General features: G+C 41.9%; 1 protein-coding gene across 1 annotated transcript in view; it reads left to right on the top strand.

The window, feature by feature from the left end:
* Window positions 1-21,353, top strand: part of LOC117561906 (sodium/calcium exchanger 2-like) — a gene marked incomplete at its 5' end in the record, with an annotated part of 291,101 nt that extends 269,748 nt beyond the window's left edge. Inside the window, 4 exon segments of the mRNA XM_034239574.1 lie at window positions 10,272-10,396; window positions 11,775-11,874; window positions 15,573-15,848; window positions 16,252-21,353. Coding sequence (XP_034095465.1) covers window positions 10,272-10,396; window positions 11,775-11,874; window positions 15,573-15,848; window positions 16,252-16,628 — 878 coding nt within the window. The 3' untranslated portion in view covers window positions 16,629-21,353.
* Between the last annotated feature and the right edge of the window lie 1,080 nt (window positions 21,354-22,433).

The following is a 22,433-nucleotide window of genomic DNA, read 5'->3' as shown; positions in this document are numbered from 1 at the left end:
GCCGGAACCATGGCTGCTGGGCCCGGTACTGGGGCCGGAACCATGGTTGCTGGGGCCAGGACTGGGGCTGGAACCATGGCTGTGTGGGCCAGTTCTGTAGCCGGAACCATGGCTGCTGGGCACGGAACCGGAACACGGAACCATGGCTGTGTGGGATGGTACTGGAGCACGGAACCATGACTGTGTGGGCCGGCACTGGAGTATGGAACCATGGCTGCTGGGGCCGGAACCAGGGCCGGAACCATGGCCGCTGGGGCCGGAACCATGGCTGCTGGTACCGGCACTGGAGCCGGAGCCGTTGGAGTAGGGGCTGGAATCCTGGCCTTGCATCTTCCAGAGACCTTTTGGAGGCTCCGTGGACCTCCAAACGTCAGACGGGTTCCTGAGAAACGGTCTGAGGCTGGAACTGGAGCCGCTGGAACCGGAACAGAGGCCTGGACCATGGCTGTGTGGGCCAGGTAATCGAGCAAGGAAACATAGCTCTGCAGGCCGGTACTGGTGCATGGATCCATGGCTGTGGAAACCGGAACTGAAGCCGGGATCATGGCTGTTGGAGCACGGGTTCGAATCCTGGCCCTACGTCTCCTAGAGGCTTTTTGGAGACTCCGTGGACCTCCAACAGGACAGTAGTCAAATCCCAGGAAAGGGTTAGAAGCTTGTGACAAGTACAGAGTACTTGTACAAGAGTACAATCACTTCAGTTTTGGTCGTGTTTAACATCAAAATGTTTCACGTTTTTAAGTCCTTGAGGCAGTCTTGAATTTTATGTAGGTGATTGGTATCATCAGGCTTGATGGATACATATATATATAAGTATCATCCGCATAACAGTGGAAATGTACAGAATGATTCCTTATAATATTGCCTAACGGAAGTATACAGTTGCAAGAAAAAGTATGTGAACCCTTTGGAATTACCTGGATTTCTGCATAAGTTGTTCATAAAATGTGTTCTGATCTTCATCTAAGTCACAACAATAGACAAACACAGTCTGCTTAAACTAATACTACACAAACAATTATATGTTTTCATGTTTTTATTGAACACACCATGTAAACATTCACAGTGCAGGGTCGAAAAAGTATGTGAACCCCTAGGCTAAAGACTTCTTCAATAGCTAATTGGAATCAGGAGTCAGCCAGCCTGGAGTCCAATCAATGAGACGAGATTGGAGGTGTTGGTTAAAGCTGCCCTGCCCTATAAAAAATACACACCAGTTTTGAATTTGCTATTCTTAAGAAGCATTGCCAGATGTGAACCATGCCTCGCACAAAATAGCTCTCAGAAGACCTACGATTAAGAATTGTTGACTTGCATAAAGCTGGAAAGGGTTACAAAAGTATCTCTGAAAGCCTTGATGTTCATCAGTCCACGGTAAGACAAATTGTCTATAAATGGAGAAAGTTCAGCACTGTTGCTACTCTCCCTAGGAGTGGCCGTCCTGTAAAGATGACTGCAAGAGCACAGCGCAGAATGCTCAATGAGGTGAAGAAGAATCCTAGAGTGTCAGCTAGAGACTTATAGAAATCTCTGGCACATGCTAACATCTCTGTTGACGAATCTACGATACGTAAAACACTGAACAAGAATGGAGTTCATGGGAGGACACCACGGAGGAAGCCACTGCTGACCAGGAAAAACATACAGCTGCACGTTTGAAGTTTGCAAAAGAGCACCTGGATGTTCCACAGCACTACTGGCAAAATATTCTGTGGACAGATGAAACCAAAGTTGAGTTGTTTGGAAGGAACACACAACGCTATGTGTGGAGAATCCAAAGGGTTCACATACTTTTTCTTGCAACTGTATATAGTGTGAACAAAATAGGTCCAAGCACTGAGCCCTGTGGCACTCCATGGCTAACTTTGGTTTGCATGGAAGATTCATCGTTGACACGTACAAACTGAGAGCGTTCAGATAAATAGGACCTAAACCAGCCTAAAGCAGTTCCCTGTATGCCAACTAAGTGCTCTAGTCTTTGCAATAAGATATCATGGTCGATAGTATCAAATGCAGCACTGAGATCGAGCAAAACAAGAATAGAGACAAGTCCCTTGTCTGAGGCTATTTGAAGGTCATTTGTGACTTTAACCAGAGCTGTCTCTGTGCTATGATGTGTTCTAAAGCCAGACTGAAAATCTTCAAATAAATCATTGTTTTTTAAGTAATCACACAACTGCTTTGCGACCGCTTTCTCAACAATTTTTGAGAGGAACGGGAGATTAGAAATAGGTCTATAATTGGCTAAAACCTCTGGATCGAGGTTGTGCTTTTTAAGAAGAGGTTTTATTACTGCTACTTTAAATGATTGTGGAACATATCCTGATAATAAAGACATATTCATCATATTTAATAAAGAAGTGCTAATTAATGGAAAAACGTCCTTCAACAGCTTAGTTGGAATTGGGTCTAATATACACGTTGATGGTTTAGAAGAAAGATTCATTGAATTTAATTGTTCAAGGTTTATGGCTGAAAAGCATTCTAGTTTACTATCTAGTGTAATATTAGAACTTACGTTTCCGGGAGCTGTTGATAACACTATACTGGTCAAAGGCAAGAGGTCATTGATTTTGTTTCTAAGAGTAACAATTGTATCATTAAAAAAGCACATAAAATCATTGCTACTGAGTGCTATGGGAATAGAAGGCTCAATCGAGAAATCTTGCATTATTCTTACTCTCATCTATTAATGAAGAGTAGTAGACTGCTCTCGCTTTATGCAGTGCTTTCTTATATTCATTGAGAGTAATATGCCAAATTAATAATAATAATAATAATAATAATAATTCCTTACATTTATTATAGCGCTTTTTCCAGATGCTCAAAGCGCTTTACAAATACACATTACACATATTTTTTATACATGCAATGGTCACTGTGGACAATACCCAGAGGAGCAAGTTCAGGTGAAGTGTCTTGCCCAAGGACACAACGGCTTTACAGACGCAGCAGCGGCGGGTTTCATCCCTTGATCTGATGATCATTGCACAGCGCACTGCGCCACACCGTCCATCTTCACGCCTCGAAGTCATCGAGGCGCTTTTACAAGTACACATTAGTATCATACATGTACTGTGGACATTACCCACAGGAGCAAATCCGGGTGAAGTGTCTTGCCCAAGGACACAACGGCCTGACGCAGTGGCGGCAGGAGCGGGTTTCGAACTGGAGTTCCCCAGCACCCCCCTTGATCTGATGATCAGATGCACAGACCACTGCGCCACCCGTCCCACAGATTAAACGAGATTCTTCAAGTTTAGTGCGCCATATCCTTTCAAGTTGTCTCGACTTTTGCTTTATTTTGCGGGTTTCGGCATTATGCCATGGAGCTAGTCTGTTGTTTTATTTTCTTCTTTTTCATAGGAGCAACAGAGTCCAATTTTATTCGCAGCGCATCTGTAGCACTATCAACAACATGATCAATTTGGGGTGGTGTATATTTTGTATAAGTTTCCTCCCTTACATGCAGACATGCTATCGAGTTAAGTATTGATGGAATCTCTTCCTTAAATGTGGCTATAGCACTAACAGATAGGTTTCTGCTGCAGGAGCTTTTGACTAATGCTTTGTAGTCTAGTAACAGTACTTCAAAAGTTACCAAAAAATGGTCGGATAAAGCAGGATTATGCAGTTCGACTAATAGTTGCTCAATTTCAATACCATAAGTCAGAACAAGGTCGAGAGTGTGATTATAACAGTGGGTTGGTTTATTTACACTCTGACGGAAACCAATAGAATCTAATATAGAGTTAAATGCAACAGTAAGGCTATTTTTATCATCGTCAACATGAATATTAAAGTCACCTACGATAATTACTTTATCTGTTTTAAGTACCAAAGTTGATAAAAACTCAGAGAATTCTGATAAGAATTCTGAATAAGGACCTGGGCTGAAGTCGAATAGTCCATTTAGCTTAGGAACCTTCTCCTAAGTCCTTTTGAATTCTCCTATCCACTATCCCTTAACCCTGTGACCTTTCACTCAGAGATCAAGGAATAGACGATAGGGTTAGACGTTAGGAGCTGATTTTTGGATTATCCGACCGCAACCCTGGTGCACGGTACACTGTAACAAATAAGATTTGCTGCAAAGTTTTCCAGGTCGGATGCGTAAGGAGGTATAATTTAATTTTGATTTAGTATTGATAAGTAAACTTGAGTCAAAGATTGCTGCAACTCCACCTCCTCGGCCTGTGCCAGGTTCCAGAGGAAAGATGGCGGAAAATAATCTGGGCCTATAGTCCCTAGTTCGTGCGAACCTTTTCACCCCAGATCCTCCCTGCTAGCGAGGTAGTACTTTCCTGGGGAGGAAATGGTTCGTGGGTGTGTCGCAAACCACGCCCCGTAAATTCCGAAAAGTTTTGTGAAGCTGCCATTTTATTTGCTCGCATTAGCCCAGCGCACCAACGGAGAGAGACTAACTTATGGCAACACAAAAGAAAACATGGGAGCGGTGGAGTCGGCGCTTCTAGCGATTTACTCGGAAGACGCGACCCAGCAGCTTCATTTGTCAGAAGCATTTTCATAGGTGATTAATCGCCGCAGCGAGCGTTACCTGCCACTCTGATCCACTGACCCCCCCCCCCTCACACACACACACACACACACACACATGCACATACACACACACACACACACATATTTTTACACAAACAGAAAGTCACAGATAAATGCAGCCTAATTTGCCTAATCCTCCCTCGGGGACTTATTCCGGTGAGAACGCGATCTACTAGGACAGTTCGAGGGACTAAAGAGTTCGGGGGGAACAAGTACCAGGGACAAGTACCGGGGACAAGTACCGGCCAAGTACTTGGTGTGAAAGCGGCTATTGAGCCTGAATCAGTCATTCTGTTTGCCAGAAAATAATATTAAATGCACTACCGTTCATCTGTTTCACTTTTCACAACATTTTGAAAAGACATAAATTCAGAGCTATAGCCACAGAGTCTGTGGTTTACGAGGTTTCAGCCTGAATTACTCATTCTTAACACCATTTCTTCCTAACTGGGGACTTTACTTCTATAAGTCGTAATAACAATGAACCAGATCTGAACCCAGTCCCCTGAGGTATGACAGGGAGAGCCACTGGGGAGTAGAGGTTATTTGTTGTTCATGTGATCTCCGCTCTGTGAATGTGAGCACAGCACAATGGAACCGTTCGGAAATAAATATTTGCAAATGAGTTGGCTCCCACACACTGAGCTGAGTGTGTGTGCTGATCAGATAGATCCTGTGTTATGACTCTACGAACAGCCAAGGCTTGTAAACCTACAGCAGCTGCTTCTAAACTATGATGTAAAATATTTACTAATATATCGATATCAAATATATTTGTAGTATATTTTTCTAAGGTAATTCGTAAACATGAGTAGTGATTTGCAGATGGGGATTGTTTGGGGATTGAACAGAGGAGGAGTGAACACTGAGTCCTGGATGTGTTCATTCATTTAGGACAGCTGGATTTATATCAAGTCTTCCTGCAAAGGAGAAGAGGGTCACCTCCCTGCTTACTGGCATCCCACTGATTTAAGTTCATATTAGTTTTGAATGGGAAGTCCTCTTAGCATATGACAAAGCAGAATATAGGTCTGAAATACATTTTTCCAACAGCAGCAGGGGAACGCCAAATCCACAGGAAATGAGATCTGCAAATTACAAACCAACCCGCAGCCAGAGCGGTTTTTAGTACCAGTAAAGAAGATTTATTTCCACATTGAGCACAAGTCACCAGCATCATATTATGTCATTAAAACTTTCACACAATTCTAAATGCTTCTTTGAGGACAAAGCAGCTGAGCAGCTTTCTCCTGTAAATGAGTGGCGATGAGGCAGCCATGGTCCTCACTCACAGGGGGGGGGGGGGCACCTCTTCAAAGCCCGTCCTCTAGTGAAGTTTGAAAGACGCTGCTCGGAGGTAGAACTAGTGTCAATGAATACTGCAGGGACGGTTTCCAGCTGATGCTTTACTCCTACTGTACTTTTATAATTACACACACAGAGACACTGTCTCCAAAACTCCACGTCTCTTCATATGAGAAAATGAATGAATGGCTAATCTCTTTGTGTACCACGTAACCTCCCTTTTTGTAAAGAGAAGAGACGTTTGAATCCCTGATTAGCGGAGTTTCTCAGTTAATTCTCTAAGAAGAACTCAGCTACTTGCATAATGGATCAATACCACAAACTGGCCTCCTGTCAGCATTAATCCCCTCTCTTTTAAGTTGCTTGGAGCTCTCTATCTCTCTCTGTGATACTGTATCGAGGGCCAGGAAGAAAGTGGGGGATCGATATGAAGAGGCCCAAGGTTAAGCTTTGTGTACAGTGTAGCCTCACCTCATAAATCTGCAAATCCTTCGAACAGGAGAAAGAGGTCCAGCTCAACAGAATGACCTTCCCTTACAATTGACTGTATTTTTAAATATGTTTTCAAGGAAACACATTCTCTCCTGGATTACTTTTTGGACACATGGTCAATGTTTAAACTTTTTGAAAACAATTATAACAATGCAACAAAAGCAGTCGGTTAGGTTTTGCCAAAGATTGTGTGTTGGTTTTTTTAAGTTGACCTTAGTTTTCATGCAGGACACAAACAGCGGTGCACCTTTACAGAGCAGCAGGAGGCCCCACAATATAATCTCCACCTGTGAGCACCAATCATACAATGTGTTCATGGTCAAATATGTGGTCATTTTATTTAGCGAGAAATTATAAATGTAGTATTTGCTTCACTCTGCTTTATGTCAATAGGCGCATTCACACCGCAGTACTTTTCCCACAAAGGTTCATGAAAACTTAGTTCATAAGAACTTAGTTCATGAGAACTCTTTAGTTCTCATGAACTAAGTACAGATCGTGTTCACCCCGGAATAAGTTCCCTGAGGGAGGATTAGGCAAATTAAGCCGCTGACGTCACTTCTTCTTCTTCTGCTTTGGGTTTACTGGCAGGCTGCAAACCACTTCACGGCGTATACTGCCGCCCAAAGTCCCCGGCCAGAAGTCCCCGGAGTTGGGGACTGGCTTCAGTAGAAGCTGCTGGGACTCCCAGCAGCTTCTACTGAAGCCTTCCGAGTAAATCGCCAGAACGCCGACACCTCCTCATCTCCACCGCTCCCATGTTTTATTTTGTGTTGCTATAAGTTAGTCTCTCTGCGTTTCTGCGCTGGGCTAATGCTAATGCTAATAATGCTAATGCCAGGATAATAAAATGGCGGCTTCACAAAACTTTTTGGGAAGTTTTACGGGGCGTGGTTTGCAATCCGCCCAGCCAATCAGACATAGGAACCTTTTTCTCCCACGAAAGTCCCTGCTCTCTAGCAGGGACGGAAAAGGGGGTGAAAAGGTTCTGATGAACTAATTTTAGTTCCGGCTCTTTTTGGTGTGAACGCGACATTTCGGAACTATATCGGAACTAAAGTGGGAAAAATACTGCGGTGTGAACGCGCCAATTGTGAACTGAATAGGGGAATATAAGGACTGTTGGTCAGACAGTCACATGAGGTCCCCCTGGGCTCTGTGACATTGTCTTGTTTTACACATTTGATCTGTTCTTTGTATCTGATTTGTTATTTTCTGTTGGCATTTTAGCAATACAATTCACCAACCTGTCATCCAACTACCTGTCATTGGTGTATATGGTGCATACAAAAACACAGTTAAAGAAGATAGAAAGTACGAAAAAAAAGATGTAGATAAATAATTTACATGAATAGATACCAAAAGAAATACGTACAGTATTCTCAGAATAATAAATGAAATATGTGCAGTATTGTTCTGGAAAGTGTTGTCTATTTGTTGGCAAATCAATAACATGTAAAAACATGCACACACTCTAAAAACAAATGCCTTGGCTCAACAAAGAAAATCAACGCAACAGTTTGCATCAATGTTTATTGAGTTAAGACAACTTCTAATGAAATTGTCTTAAAGCAACAAAGTGATTTGAGTTAGGGGAGGCTTTTTCCTCTACAATCAGAGGTGTTTTTAATTACCACTTACTTAATAATTGGTAGCATAAACACAAGTTTTGAAGTTGATTACTCAAAAGATTAAGTTGTCCCGACTAGTTTTACCGCATGATTTAAAAGGAATTTTAAGTTGTATGTACTTAATTACCCTCATTCGGGATACACGTTTTTAAGTTGACAACCATTTATAAATGAAGTTGCTCCAAATACATTGTATTCAATAGTTTCAGGAGAGAGGAGAACCATTTTATAGTTTGGCTGCAGCGCGCTGATTGGCTGCTGGAGAATGAGGTGAAATGTAATAGGTTAAAGAGAACGCCTGTGATGAGCTGATTATATGCAGCTGCGGAGTGAATGTATTTACACCCAGTCTTCCTGAAAGAACTTGCGCTGAGCTTCATTTCAATCTTGAAAAAATATATAAATAACACAAATTTAAATTGCCCCACAAATAATGGGGACACAGCTAATACATGCTGCCATCACAACGAAGTTAGAGGCCTTTGCATATTTAAAACCAGTGACAAATATGTCAAATCTGTAAAGTCTTTGTAAAACTACAGAAACAAACTCTCAATGGCCACCAGTCTGCAGATCACACACATCCATTTCACAAGAGATGTAACAAAGATGTTTACACTGCTGACAGTCGTTATTTCAAACAGTATGAACACATTTAACGCATTTGTTTCCCTCGACCACGATGGTTACCATCGTATGGTCAGATCCTGGGTGGACCGGTCACTGATGAAGGCGATATTCATGTCCTTTTGAAGCACATTAAATAATAGGTTAGCGCATCAGAGATCATGAATTAGGTAACTGCATACTTTTTAAACTGTCACTCTTAGCGAATTCAGAGCCATTATTACCAGCTGCTAAAGCAACGCTGGTATTGTTTTCATCTATTGAGTCTGCCTGTGTGTGTCGTCATGGCAATGTGGTCCTGAAGACTCACAGAGGTGCTTTTGAGTACTTTACCTAGTGTTTAAATGCATGTGGACAGATTTTGTCAATCCCAACCGTGCAAGTTTTAGTGTATCTTCTCATCTTTTTTGCAGGTTCCATTCAATATGTGAACTGGTTAAGTGAAGAGCAGAAGCCACTTTTCAAATGTTACACAATCCTTTTCCCATGCCATTGCTGTCAACACCTATCCATGCTGAACGTTGCTAAGATATTATTGATTGGGGTGTGGCTAAAAGTGCAATATGCTTCAAAATGTAGCTGACAGAGAGCAGTGCTTTTGTCCTGTGTCACTGTGCCCGTGGATTTTATTTGATTTCAAGATGTTTAATTACGTCGCTAAACTCCTTGAATAGGTCCTCTTCCTTTTCTCCAAGGTACACGACAAGGCAGCGGATGGCTATAGTTCTCTGCGTACTTCAATTGTATTGTGCTATTTTTGAAAAAGGAAAAAAAGAGAAATTACCTAAATGAATATATTCTGAATGGGTGACAACTTGCATTTCAATGACATTCAATGGCATTTCAATGACAACTCTAAATAAGGATCCTACCTCAAGAAGCATCCTTGATCTGCTTCACGAGATTCATTTTGAATAAAAAGCGATATCACAATAGTAACCAGTATTTTTACTCTCACAGTAGCCTCTACTACTTTGTATCCTCTCACAGAACTATTCACAGTTCAAAGGCTGCTCATTTTGGTCAAACAGCAATTTGCCTATACAGTGCAACTACAAGGCTATCTACTGTATTTCAATGACAAAAGATGACACTCACCTTAAAATGTCCTTTGTATATTTCTATTTGTCTTAACTGTGGGAACTTGTCCAGGCATGTTAAGTGGGAGTGGACTTGAAATCCTTAACTCAAGGTGTAGAACAATTAAGTTATCAAGCCAATTGCATTACTTACTACAACTTGAATTTTGTTTTAAGTCAATTAACACAGAAATCAGAGTTCAAATTACACACAATATTAAGTTGATAATTACCAACATTATTACGTCAACACAACTTATAAATTAATGTTTGCAACTCAAAATGTTTATCTAAATCAATTAACTCACATTTTTATCTTGCAACCATGCATTGATTTCGTTTTTAGAGTGTAGATACCAAACAGATATCATCCATCTGTCGTCGTCCCCCCCCCCACTGTGTGAGAACACTCACCCATATTTCAGACTCAGGCTGATGCAGTGCAGCCCGAAATAAGGCTGACTCACAATCTATTATTGATAGGTGTGGAACTTGGAAATATCACACGCTTTAGTTTCACTCCGAGCTCACGGTCGGTGTACTTATTGTTCCCACCACATGACCTCTTCCACGGCAGAGGGGGCGGAGGGGCAGATGAGCCCTGAGGAGGAGGAGGCCCGGAGGATAGCAGAGATGGGGAAGCCCATCCTGGGAGAGCACAGCCGCCTGGAGGTGGTCATCGAGGAGTCCTACGAGTTTAAGGTGCAACATTCAATATTTTTCTCTGGAAAAAGTGTAGTTTTATGTGTTTTGTACTGCAGTGTACTGACAATTCATTCCAGCAATGATAATTTGTTTCATTTTTCATTCAATTCTGATGTCCATGGGTACATTTATAGATGCATTATTAATGGTAGTCTATTGCAGCTCTAGAATCTAGACAAGATCCAAATCATTCTACACATTACAAAAACATGTATTCTCTTCCAAAATATATAACATGCTTTTGTGAAAAAATGTAATACAATCTTGCATTCAAGCATATTACTCTGTATAGGGAGCAGAACATGGCTCTAGCAATGCACAGTGTTATTACAATTTGTTTTCAAATGCATCTAATTTGAATTCATATTTAAAAGCAGCAGTCGAATAGTGGGACACAGGGCTGTGTGTACACACCTCTGAACATATAATATACGGTACATCCAGGTAAAAGCTGAAACCAGAATAGGAGCATGGACACTTATGGCCCGTCCACACAGCAGCGTGCGTTGAAGCTTGCCGGCGGGCGTGTCTGAAACTCGACCAACAACCAATCACATGAATATCCCGCCCCTGACACACAAGCAGCGGTTTGATTGGCTAGAGCTTGTACTGGCATATGTTTTGATTGGCTGACGCTTCCGCCCAAGCTTCAAAAGTTGAACATTGCTCAACTTTTGCAGCGAGCAACGCCAGCAACGCTCCGCGTCGCTTCCCACAATGCAGTTCATGGAAGCATACCCGGTAAATAAAAGCTGATGATGGTCCCTGTGAGTTCATTACTTTGTAGAGTACTCTTTTAAAGCCTGTCATTTGGCATTTTGGCACAACAAATGTTAATTTAACATTAGCACTTTCCAGCTGGCTTGTTCAGCAAGAACCCCAGAAATATGTCCCCTTTCACCCAGAGACTATATCTTTGTCCGACCTATAGCCAAATGGTTGAGTGAGGGACGGTTTAGGTCCCACCCTTTAAAACTGTTGGCCCTCCCTGCATTTATAGAGAGACTAAGAACCTTTTAGCACTTTAATACCGAGATGGCAGGGTTCTTCTGGAGACAACCTTTTGGATTTTCCTTCACTGAAGAATCTATGTTCTTTGAATAAAAACGCTTTTGGCAATAAAAAAAGCTAGACAGAAGAAGAGAGGGCGCACTGACATGCCCATTTCTTTTGGTCTGATATTCTGGTGCTCTTGTGCGACATCTGCTGGTACTGAGTGTGACATAGAGAACCTTTAAACTTCACTCACAGATTTTCATCATTGAAAACCCCACAAACAGCACAGCTAACGAGCTCAGTGTCACCGGGTGACTCTGTCCCCTGTCCTCGGCTGTGTTTGGCTGCTAATGAAGTGTGTTTTTCTCCTGATTGGCAGAGCACCGTGGACAAGCTCATTAAGAAGACCAACCTGGCGCTGGTGATCGGCACACACTCCTGGAGGGAGCAGTTTGTGGAGGCGGTCACTGTCAGCGCAGGTGAGCTGTGTGTGTGTGTGTGTGTGTGTGTGTGTGTGTGGGTGTGTGTGTGTGTGTGTGTGGTGTGTGTGTGTGTGTGGTGTGTGTGTGTGTGGTGTGTGTGTGTGTGTGTGTGTGTGTGTGTGTGTGTGTGTGTGTGGGTGTGTGTGGGTGTGTGTGTGTGTGTGTGTGTGTGTGTGTGGTGTGTGTGTGTGTGTGTGTGTGTGTGTGTGTGTGTGTGTGTGTGTGTGTGGTACTTCTACTTTTAGGCAAGTCAAATATCTGAGTACTTCTACTTTTACTGAAGTAAACAATCGGAGTACTTCTACCACCTCTGATCATCGCATGCTTTATTTGGTTGGGTGGGGGGGGGGGGTTTAATTCAAGACCACCATCTAGTGCAGGGGTCTGCAACCTTTTTGACTAAAAGAGCCATTTTGCCCCCTTTTCCAACAATTTGTTTTGTCTGGAGCCGCAAAACATATTTGATAGCTTATAAAGTTGTATTTATTGTTATATCATAGACAACAACAAAAAGAAAATTGCATTTATTATTTATAAAACTGTTAACCTCTAATAAGAAACAAATAACTCTTATAAGGAGAATTAAAAATAATACACAGGCCTACTTTAAAATAAATTAAGCACAGCACTTGGGGAGTCCTCTGCACATTTGAAGGGAAAAAAAATACAATTAAAATTGACCCACTTTGAAATAAAGAAAACATATAGCTGCACCCTAAAAAGAGTTAACTGATTGAATTATGACTGAAGATCGTCAGCTGTCTTCCTCTCCCTTGTTGTTCCTCGATACGTAAAGGCTGCACCACCGTTGACAACTTCTCTCTACATATCAAACATACCGGTAAACCAGCATCGTTTGCTGTGAAAGCAGATAACTCTGTCCACACAGAATTAAACCCTGTGTTCCTCCGGTACTTTTCTTTTCTTTGATTTATCCATAGTTCGCTCATCGAGCCGGGGGTCAGGTTATTCACCTGCAAGAAAAGGCGCTCGCGCGGGACCGTAGCAGGATGTGACGCATATTTTAGTTGACCTAATTAAAACCGTTTAGTTTTTTATTTATGTGTCACAGTATCACCTCAAAATACAAGATACGAAACATTTTCAACTGTGCAACAAAATATAAATAGTCAGAAATACTTTTATTTAATTTCCTTCTTATTTTTGTCTAAACTCAAGGGAGCCAGAGCAGAGGGCTTAAAGTGGAATACCAGTTCACTGCAGACAGTCATTACTCCTCTCTGGTGTCAGCTGTTATGAAACTATGGGCATAGATATGTCTCATAATTATTTGTGTGAACATAAAAATAATTTGTGTGTAAATATGTGATTTGGAAATGTAAAACAACATCCACAAATGCATTTAAAAGATTTGCAAACTCACAAATAAATGTGCAAGTGTAAAACGGATCTGCAAATACGCTAAATATTTTCACAAATAAAAAAAAGATCTGTGAATATCTCTTTAACATTGACAACTTTCGATCAGGCATTTGTGAATCCATTTTGTATTTGCCGACCAAAAATGCGCTTGTGGATCTCAAATCTCTGCTCGTGGATCTCACATTTGTGGATCGTCTTTTTACACACACGGAATTTTGAGACATATTTTCCGCCGGTCTCGGCTAAAATCTACTCGTGTCACTCGGTGATTTTCGGAAACCACGTGATGGCCTGCTGATGACGACATTTACGCATGATTTCAAAGTAAGAGCATGATGGTTTGTTTAATGCTCTGTTTTTTTTTTATAATGAACGTTCAATACAGCATATCGAGCACTTTCGTTGATGTTGAAGTACAGGCTATACGCCACGTTCGGGTCCCGGGGGGAGCAGCTGGCAGCGAAGCAGCCCAGATAAAACTCTTTCTTCATTGTTTGTTGTGTATTCAGTCAAGCGGGTCGAAGTTACAATGTACAATTGTAAGTACAATGTAAAGTCCTGTACTCTGCAGGTGCCGGTAAAGAGCAATACAATGACAAAACCTTTCCAAACAAAACAACTAGTAGGTAGGTAGGCAGGCAGGTATAGGTAGGTAGACAGACAGATAGATAGATAGATAGGTAGACAGACAGATAGATAGATAGACAGACAGGTAGATAGATGGATAGGTAGATAGATAGATAGATAGATAGATAGATAGATAGATAGATAGATAGATAGATAGATAGATAGATAGATAGATGGACGGACAGATAGATGGATGGATATCATATATAGATACTTCATTCATCCCAAATTGTGAAATGTGTGGAAACAAGTACAAACACAATAACATTAAATACAAATGAAAGCAATAGACAGGAATATATGCATATACAGTAGAAAGGACACAATGAATATTATAACATTTAATGTCGCCTTACTATGAAGGCTGACCTAAATACGGTGCTTTTCTACAGATTACTTTATTACTGCACTGGTAAGGTAAAATTAGGCCGATTAATAAGATGTGAAGTGCATTGTAACTTTGACCCGCATGACTGAATACACAACAAACAATGAAGAAAGAGTTTTATCTGGGCTGCTTCGCTGCCAGCTGCTCCCCCGGGACCCGAAAGTGGCGTATAGCCTGTACTTCAACATCAATGCATGTGCTCGATATATGCTATATTGATCCAATAAACTAACACAAACTAACGGCATTACTATAACATGATGATGATGGTGATGAAGAATGCATCTAACGTTCCGCTGTTCATTATAATAAAAAAAACAGAGCATTAAACAAACCATCATGCTCTTACTTTGAAATCATGCGGAAATGTCGTCATCAGCAGGCCATCACGTGGTTTCCGAAAATCACCGAGTGACACGAGTAGATTTTAGCCGAGACCGGCGGAAAATATGTCTCAAAATTCCGTGTGTGTAAAAAGACGATCCAGAAGCAGAGATTTGAGATCCACAAGCATTTATGGATGCATTTATGACCTTCTACACCTCACACAGCGAATGAGGATTCGCTCACCTGGAATACAGGTTCCCAGCGCCACGAACACCACGGCGGTCACGGTGTCCCGCAGCCATAAATGCATCCACGAGCAGAGATTTGAGATCCACGAGCAGAGATTTGAGATCCACGAGCAGAGATTTGAGATCCACGAGCAGAGATTTGAGATCCACGAGCAGAGATTTGAGATCCACGAGCAGAGATTTGAGATCCACGAGCAGAGATTTGAGATCCACGAGCAGAGATTTGAAATCCACGAGCAGAGATTTGAAATCCACGAGCAGAGATTTGAAATCCACGAGCAGAGATTTGAAATCCACGAGCAGAGATTTGAGATCCACAAGCGCATTGTTGGTCTGCAAATACAAAATGGATTCACAAATGCCTGATCGAAAGTTGTCAATGTTAAAGAGATATTCACAGATCTTTTTTTTATTTGTGAAAATATTTAGCGTATTTGCAGATCTGTTTTACATTTGCACATTTATTTGTGAGTTTGCAAATCTTTTAAATGCATTTGTGGATGTTGTTTTACATTTCCAAATCACATATTTACACACAAATTATTTGTATGTTCACACAAATAATTATGAGACATATCTATGCCCATATAAAACCTGCTGCTTGTATTTGAACATGAATTCAGTCAGTATACTTCCGGACAAGTTTCCGTACTTCTTTCATGTTTTTAAGCCTCTTTCCACTCTAATCTTCTCTGTGATGTGGTCTGATGTTTTCCTCACAGGTGATGGCGACGATGACGAAGAGGGTAGTGAAGAGCGTCTTCCATCTTGTTACGACTACTTCATGCATTTCGTCACCGTCTTCTGGAAGGTTTTGTTCGCCTGCGTCCCGCCCACAGAGTACTGGAACGGCTGGGCCTGCTTCTTGTTCTCCATCAGCACCATCGGCCTCCTCACCGCCTTCATCGGTGATCTGGCGTCACACTTCGGCTGCACCGTGGGGCTGCGGGACACCGTGACCGCCGTGGTGTTCGTGGCGCTGGGAACCTCTATTCCAGGTGAGCGAATCCTCATTCGCTGTGTGAGGTGTAGAAGGTCATACGGGTGAAATATGTAGAAAGTGCAGAGACCAGCAGAAATGTTGTGTCCTCATAACTATCTATAGATTCAGTTTAAGTCTTATCAAACAACTCCAACCACAAATATGACCTTCATTTGCATAATAACAACTAAGATGACATCAATGGCCTATATCCTCAGTCACTCTCTCATGATGAGAAGTTGATTTTTCTGTGTGAAAATGAACATTCACACTGCAAACAAAACTGTAGCATTTGATTTGCAATGATTCACGTGAGCATATTCAAACATCCTTTTATCGGCAGGAATGTTCATTCGGGGTCGATGCAACAGTTCACCGAGGTGCATGGATCACTCTCACACCTCTTTCTCTCATTTCAGACACCTTTGCCAGCAAAGTGGCCGCCATGCAGGACCAGCATGCTGATGCGTCTGTTGGTAACGTCACTGGTAGCAACGCTGTCAACGTGTTCCTGGGGATCGGCGTGGCATGGACGGTGGCCGCCGTCTACTGGAAAGTCAAAGGGAAGGAGTTCAGGGTGGACCCAGGGTCGCTGGCATTCTCCGTCACTCTCTTCACCATCTTCGCTTTCATCTGCATGGGCGTGCTCCTGTTCAGACGCCGGCCCTCTATCGGGGGGGAGCTCGGGGGGCCAAGGAGGGCCCGCATCGCCACCAGCCTGCTGTTCCTGGGCTTGTGGTTCCTCTACATCCTCTTCTCCAGCCTGGAGGCCTACTGCCACATCAGCGGCTTTTAAAAAGGAGATGGAAAATGTTCTGAAAGAATATTGCACAGCAACACAAACATATACTTTAACACTCAGTCCATACAGTACACAGTTCTACATGAAACAAGTGTGAGATGTTTGGAAGTGTTCCGGCTTTTAATGCAGGGATACTAAAACACTTCAGATACATATTCACACACACACACACACTATGTACGCATGTGTAAACAGATCATAACAAACACACACAGGCAGTTACAGGCATGATAAAGGGCGAGAGGAAGTGTTAGTGAAGTGTTAAGGTTAGTGAACACAAGAGGTTACTGCAACAAAGTAAGCAGAGCGCAGACTGAGAGAGTGAATGTGAAGTTGAGATTTTCGAGGTGAGAAAGGTCAGATGAGCCTCTGGAGTGCTGTCTCATTCTGTTCTACAGCCGGGGGGTGGGTTGCCTTGTAGGATCAGACCGCTGATAGAGAAGAAACCTGTGCACATCAGACTAAATGTATCCATCAGTTGCATTGAAGGAACAACACTTAAGTTTCCTAAAAAAAAACCTGCTCCCCCCCATCTTTACTGGTACAGTCAACTGAGGAGGTGAAACGCTGTCTGAAAAGGAGTGGAATGTTTACAATAACAATAACATTAAGTATATTTACTACTGGAGGTTCTTATAAAGTGGTGATGCTGATCTAATACACTGTACAGAAGAACGCGGTTCTCCACACACGCTGTAAATAATGAAACCAGTGTACTGTACATATAGAGTGTCGTGTTTTCAGTAGGCAGATGATGCCTACCATTGACCAAGTTAGACAGGGAGGAAATATGTAGCTACTGTTCTGTATAATTAGTCATATTACAGAGAACACAAAAGAACACCATCAGGTCTCTGCTTCCACCTTTTTATATTCATGCAGAAGAACCACCACAGATCCCAAACATTAAAATGGTGATCATTTTTGGAATCATAATATTAGGCAGTAAAAGTGTTAGCTGCCCAAACAGATGAATGCCACACTGGTGAAATAAAACAGCCATATCCCCTACATACTGCGTTCAAGTCAGATGTGTCTCTCAGATATTTGTACATCAAACCAACAGATTTTGCATGTATAGCCAGATACAGACACACAAATAGTCAAACAGAAATACTATGTAAAAGGAAACGATCAGAATACACCTGTAAATGACATCCCTGGTGTTAAATCAGACATATAATGCTCACTTTCAGGTTTATACTGGCCTTTTAGGTTTCTATCTGAACTTGGTTACATGAGTTGTTAATGATATGTCCACTTTACCTGTATAAAGCTGAGTGTGCAGGCACACAGGAGGGAGGAGAGGCGTTTGTTCTGAGGGAAACAAAAAGGGCATTTTGTTCTCCTCAAAGGTCAAATGTGTGCTGTGTGGAACTTGGTTGGAGGCTCCATCCAGACAGACTGAGATGACGGAACTCCTTCAGTAATGTGGAGACAGACCAACCCATTACTGCGGCATGTTTCCTTTACCTTCAGTGACAGCAGCACGGACAGACAAACATGCATGGGTGGTCAAACAAGATTTAACAGTGTTAGTTTACTTTCAACAGTGAAGCCTATGAAGCTAGTACATTACAATATAGTCTTAAAAAAACGGACAAAACAGATTCCAATCATCATCAAGTCTACAGCATAATGATCCACACACAAGATCCTAAGCTACACTCAAATTAGGATGCAGGATGCCGGTCTAAACCATGAACATTTTCAAGATGGCACCCATACAATGCCTTAAGATACAATTCTCAAGTACAAATCCAGTATTCAAGCTTTCAGCTGTACAGAGCTGCACTGTATCTGATGTAACAGAAACACACTGTTTTGTTAGTGCAATTCAATACAAGTACCAGACATTTAATACAAGAACCAGACATGCTTAAAATTACTTTCCATTTTAATGGAAGGTGTGCACACTGTTTCAAAAGAACTTACTTGCAAACAAACTAAGGTCTATCATCTAACATTCTCCTGTTTACAGTCTGTAGGTCAGCAGCAGACAATGCTTTCCATTTTCAAATCATGCTGTCGTATCCAAAAGATTTAATCTGCACAGAAGCCGCAGTCTCACTTTGCATTTGAGTCAAACACCGTTTCTATAGTCATAGTACCATAGTGTTGGCTGTTTTTAGTGAATAAAACCTCTGTCGCTCAGTAATGCATGGCAGAGTTGGAACATACAATACAAATGTTCATAAGCTTCTGAAGCTACTGGCTGCTATATATACAGTAAAATCAACTAGAGAAGTGCAAAACTGTTAAATCTAAAGTGGTATCGACACACCAACAGTTCAGCTTTATCACTTTCAACTTTAAGATACATAAAGCTGAGAGGTCAGTCCATGAAAAAATAAAGTCATAGCTAATGTAGCAAGAAAACCTCATAGTATAATATTAAAGAAGCTAGAAGCATCCAGAGTCCTGCATCCTTTTCTACATGGGGAGGAGTTGATTCAATACAGTGTCCCATCACAGTTAACATTATATTTACTGTAATATTCAATGCTTAAAGGTAGGGTAGGTAAGAACGGAGAAACCAGCTCGAGTGCGCTAGAATTTGAAAGTACGCAGCCGAAAGAAATCTGCCTCTTCCTTCAGACTTCCTCACAGAGCCCCTCCTCCAACACACACGAACGCGCACATGACCAATGAGGGCACGAGATAAGTTTGTGCACAGATGGAAGGCTGACAGGCAGGTAGGCCATCCAGTTACTTTAGCCGGGCCGGCTCAGATGATTGGTCGTGCTTTTTACAGCGCCACGGCTTCCACAGATGACATTTTTTTATGTATTTATTGTCAAGCACTTAATATATTCATTGCTATCGGGACGTTAAGAGCATTCCATGGAATATAACAACAAGTGTTTCTGAAGTGAATTACCTACCCCACCTTTAATATCAGTCACTTTACATACCCTGCACTGTGCTGCGGGTGCATCACAAGCATTTCATCCACAAATGATAAGTGCTATCCAGGTGGAATTTGTTATATCTATTGTTACACACAATAATATCAGAAAGATTGGATTCGTTAACCCTTGACTAACTATACTTTGTAAACTTTCTAAAACAGATTTTGTATCCTTTCCTTGCCAATATACTGTAGCTGAAGTACATTTTTTTGTACTTCTAAACAATGTTTAGAATGGTATCGATATATTACATACGATTGGTAGTGTAGATTACATCCTTATTACATTTAGTAGATTAGATTTTGATATATTTTCCACAGCGAGGAAGCTTCCCTTTGAACTGCTCAAACAGTGTAGTGTATTTTAACCACACATAATCCATCTAATTTACTCTATGTTTGTGTCTATGTCACTTATGGATAAGATTATTTACTTAGATATTTATTTATTTACAAGAAGATTATTTATCTATAGATTAGCTGAGCCGCAGGTCCTTGAGGCGGACAGTTTGGAGTTTAGTTCAAGGAGTGTGGTTTCAATGTGCAATACAGAAAACTATTAAAACACATCTCATGTCTTTAGTAGCTTTGACGAGAGGACAGTTCACATTTTCTTCTACTCCAGTGTTTGTTGTAACGCTCCGCCAACGTACATTTATCCATTCAGTTCTCTCAGAGGAGGAGTTTTGAGTCTAAGTAGCATGTTTACATGAAGAAACTGTGGAACATTGTGAGTATAATTGTCAATTGTGGGTCGTCATGAGCTAAAGAAGAACTTTTTGTTGATATTAACGGTGTCTGTGGGGCAGGGCAGTAGCTTAGATCTACTCACTAAACACACACAAACACATACACACAGATCTGCTGGACTCTTGTGTAAGAATGATCAGCACCAGCGGTACAGAATGTAGACGTCATGCCCTGTCCCTGCAGGTGTGGCTCAGCACCTAAACACAGAACTCTACAATGTCCGGACAATGTTCCGTGTTTCCATGAACTTCTGAACTAACTGTCTGGCTTCGGCCTTTGCTGTTCTGTAGCTTGATGTGATGCCTCTCTTCCCCACCCCCTCCCCAGTGTGTGTCTGTGTTTGCTTCCCCTCCGTGTTCCTCTGCAGATGCATGTTGAATCCCCGTGTTTGTGTGATAGCAGCATGGTCTACTGTGATGGACGCCTATTGGCACACTTGTAATTTCCCACAGTTTGGAATCGCAAACACCAGAGGCTCTCTGTGAAATAAAATCAGCAAGTGGCACACAGACTCTACTCCATACAGATATACTGAAGATAACACACACAGAGGCATTTATTGGTCATTGTCCACTGCTTACTTGTTTTGTTACCTTTAAAAGCTGTGAGAGTGTGCTAAGCAGGCTAAGTCTGCAACGAGCAACATCCCAGGTCTTCTTTTTGTTTGTTGGTGTACGATATTTCTGTGTCTGTGTTATTGCCCCTCCTCTTCTTGTTCTCCCATGTGCCCCAGCCCCCAAGGTCTTGCTCTTCAATGTGTCTCTGTGAAGATTTTTCCTGTGATGATGAAAATGTCTCTCTCTGCCTGAACTTTATTAGGAAAACAATGACTGAGTTACTCCGATATCATGTGATAGACATAAACATGTATCCAATACTGTAATAAATTATTAACTGAAGCTGATATATAAGTTTTCTTATGAAATGCATAAAAAGAATATTTGAAAAAAACGACAACTTGTTTTTGAGATAATGGCATGTGTTACCGAAAGATAATGACGGTCTTTAATTAAGTAAAATTGACTTTATTTGAATATAGTTTATTTATTTTCAAGGCATCATGTGTCTGAGTGTTTATTGTTGCACCAAATGAAGGAACAGCAGTCAAACCCAACATGTACGAAGTCTTTGTATCTAGCACCTGCTGTCAGGATGCGTGGAAAAGGTAGGACCCAAATGCAGAATTTAACAAAAAGCGAGCTTTATTAAATAATAAAAGCTGTGTCAAAAAGGCAGTATCCAAAATATCCAAAAACAAACGAGCAGCACAAGGAACTGGGGTTACGTACTGTAACCCAGCTTCTATGAGTATAGGCGCAGCCCTCTAAGGCTATCGCTATTGGGTAATCCCTCTGTACGTGTGCAGCACTGACAGACTTAATCCACGGCCACCTATGACGTGGGCCTCACCTACGGCCTCACTTCCGTATAAATAGGAAGTAGGCCCTTCCAACTGCTCCCACACAAACTGCTTTTCTTCAGCTATTCGCAGAGCCAGTGGGGCCCGAACCTTAGAGGGTTGCGTCTATACTCATAGAAGCTGGGTTACAGTACGTAACCCCAGTTCTATTTCGTATAAGGCTTCACCCTCTAAGGCTATCGCTATTGGATTAAGGGCGAAGCAGGATGTAGTCTACGCCCCACTGGTTCCGTCCGTTACCAGAAGCACAGAAACACACCTACTCAATTAATAACCCATGTCCATTTCGCCGTGCGTAAATGGAGCATCACATTCCCAGGGAATATAGCATTTAAAAAATGAATATTTTCCATACGGGAAAGAAGGTAGGCTAAATAGGCTACCTGTCGTTTATAAAAAGTAGAGACCAAAGTCCCCCTTGTTAAAACGATCAAAGAGGGGGAAAAGGGCAGCTCTCTAAGTGCCGACAGGCAGGAGAGAGGGCACGCAGTTGAGTCCCCGACATTACTCACTCTGACAGGACACTCAGTACTGAGTGTGTCAGAAAGGAATGGGAGACATCCCTCAAAATAAACACGAATAAAAAAACAGGGGGAAGACCAAGATGCAGCAGTGCAAATGTCTTCCACTGTCATTCCTCCGTGCAACGCCGTGGAGGAGGAAATTCCTCTGGTGCCGTGCGCTTTGATGTTCTCCGGGGGATCCAACCCAGAGGAGA

This window comes from Gymnodraco acuticeps, unplaced genomic scaffold (genome assembly GCF_902827175.1).
Source record: "Gymnodraco acuticeps unplaced genomic scaffold, fGymAcu1.1, whole genome shotgun sequence".
NCBI classification, from domain to species: Eukaryota; Metazoa; Chordata; class Actinopteri; order Perciformes; family Bathydraconidae; genus Gymnodraco; species Gymnodraco acuticeps.
The sequence above is the reverse complement of the archived record's forward strand: the minus strand, read 5'-3'. Positions and strand labels throughout refer to the sequence as shown.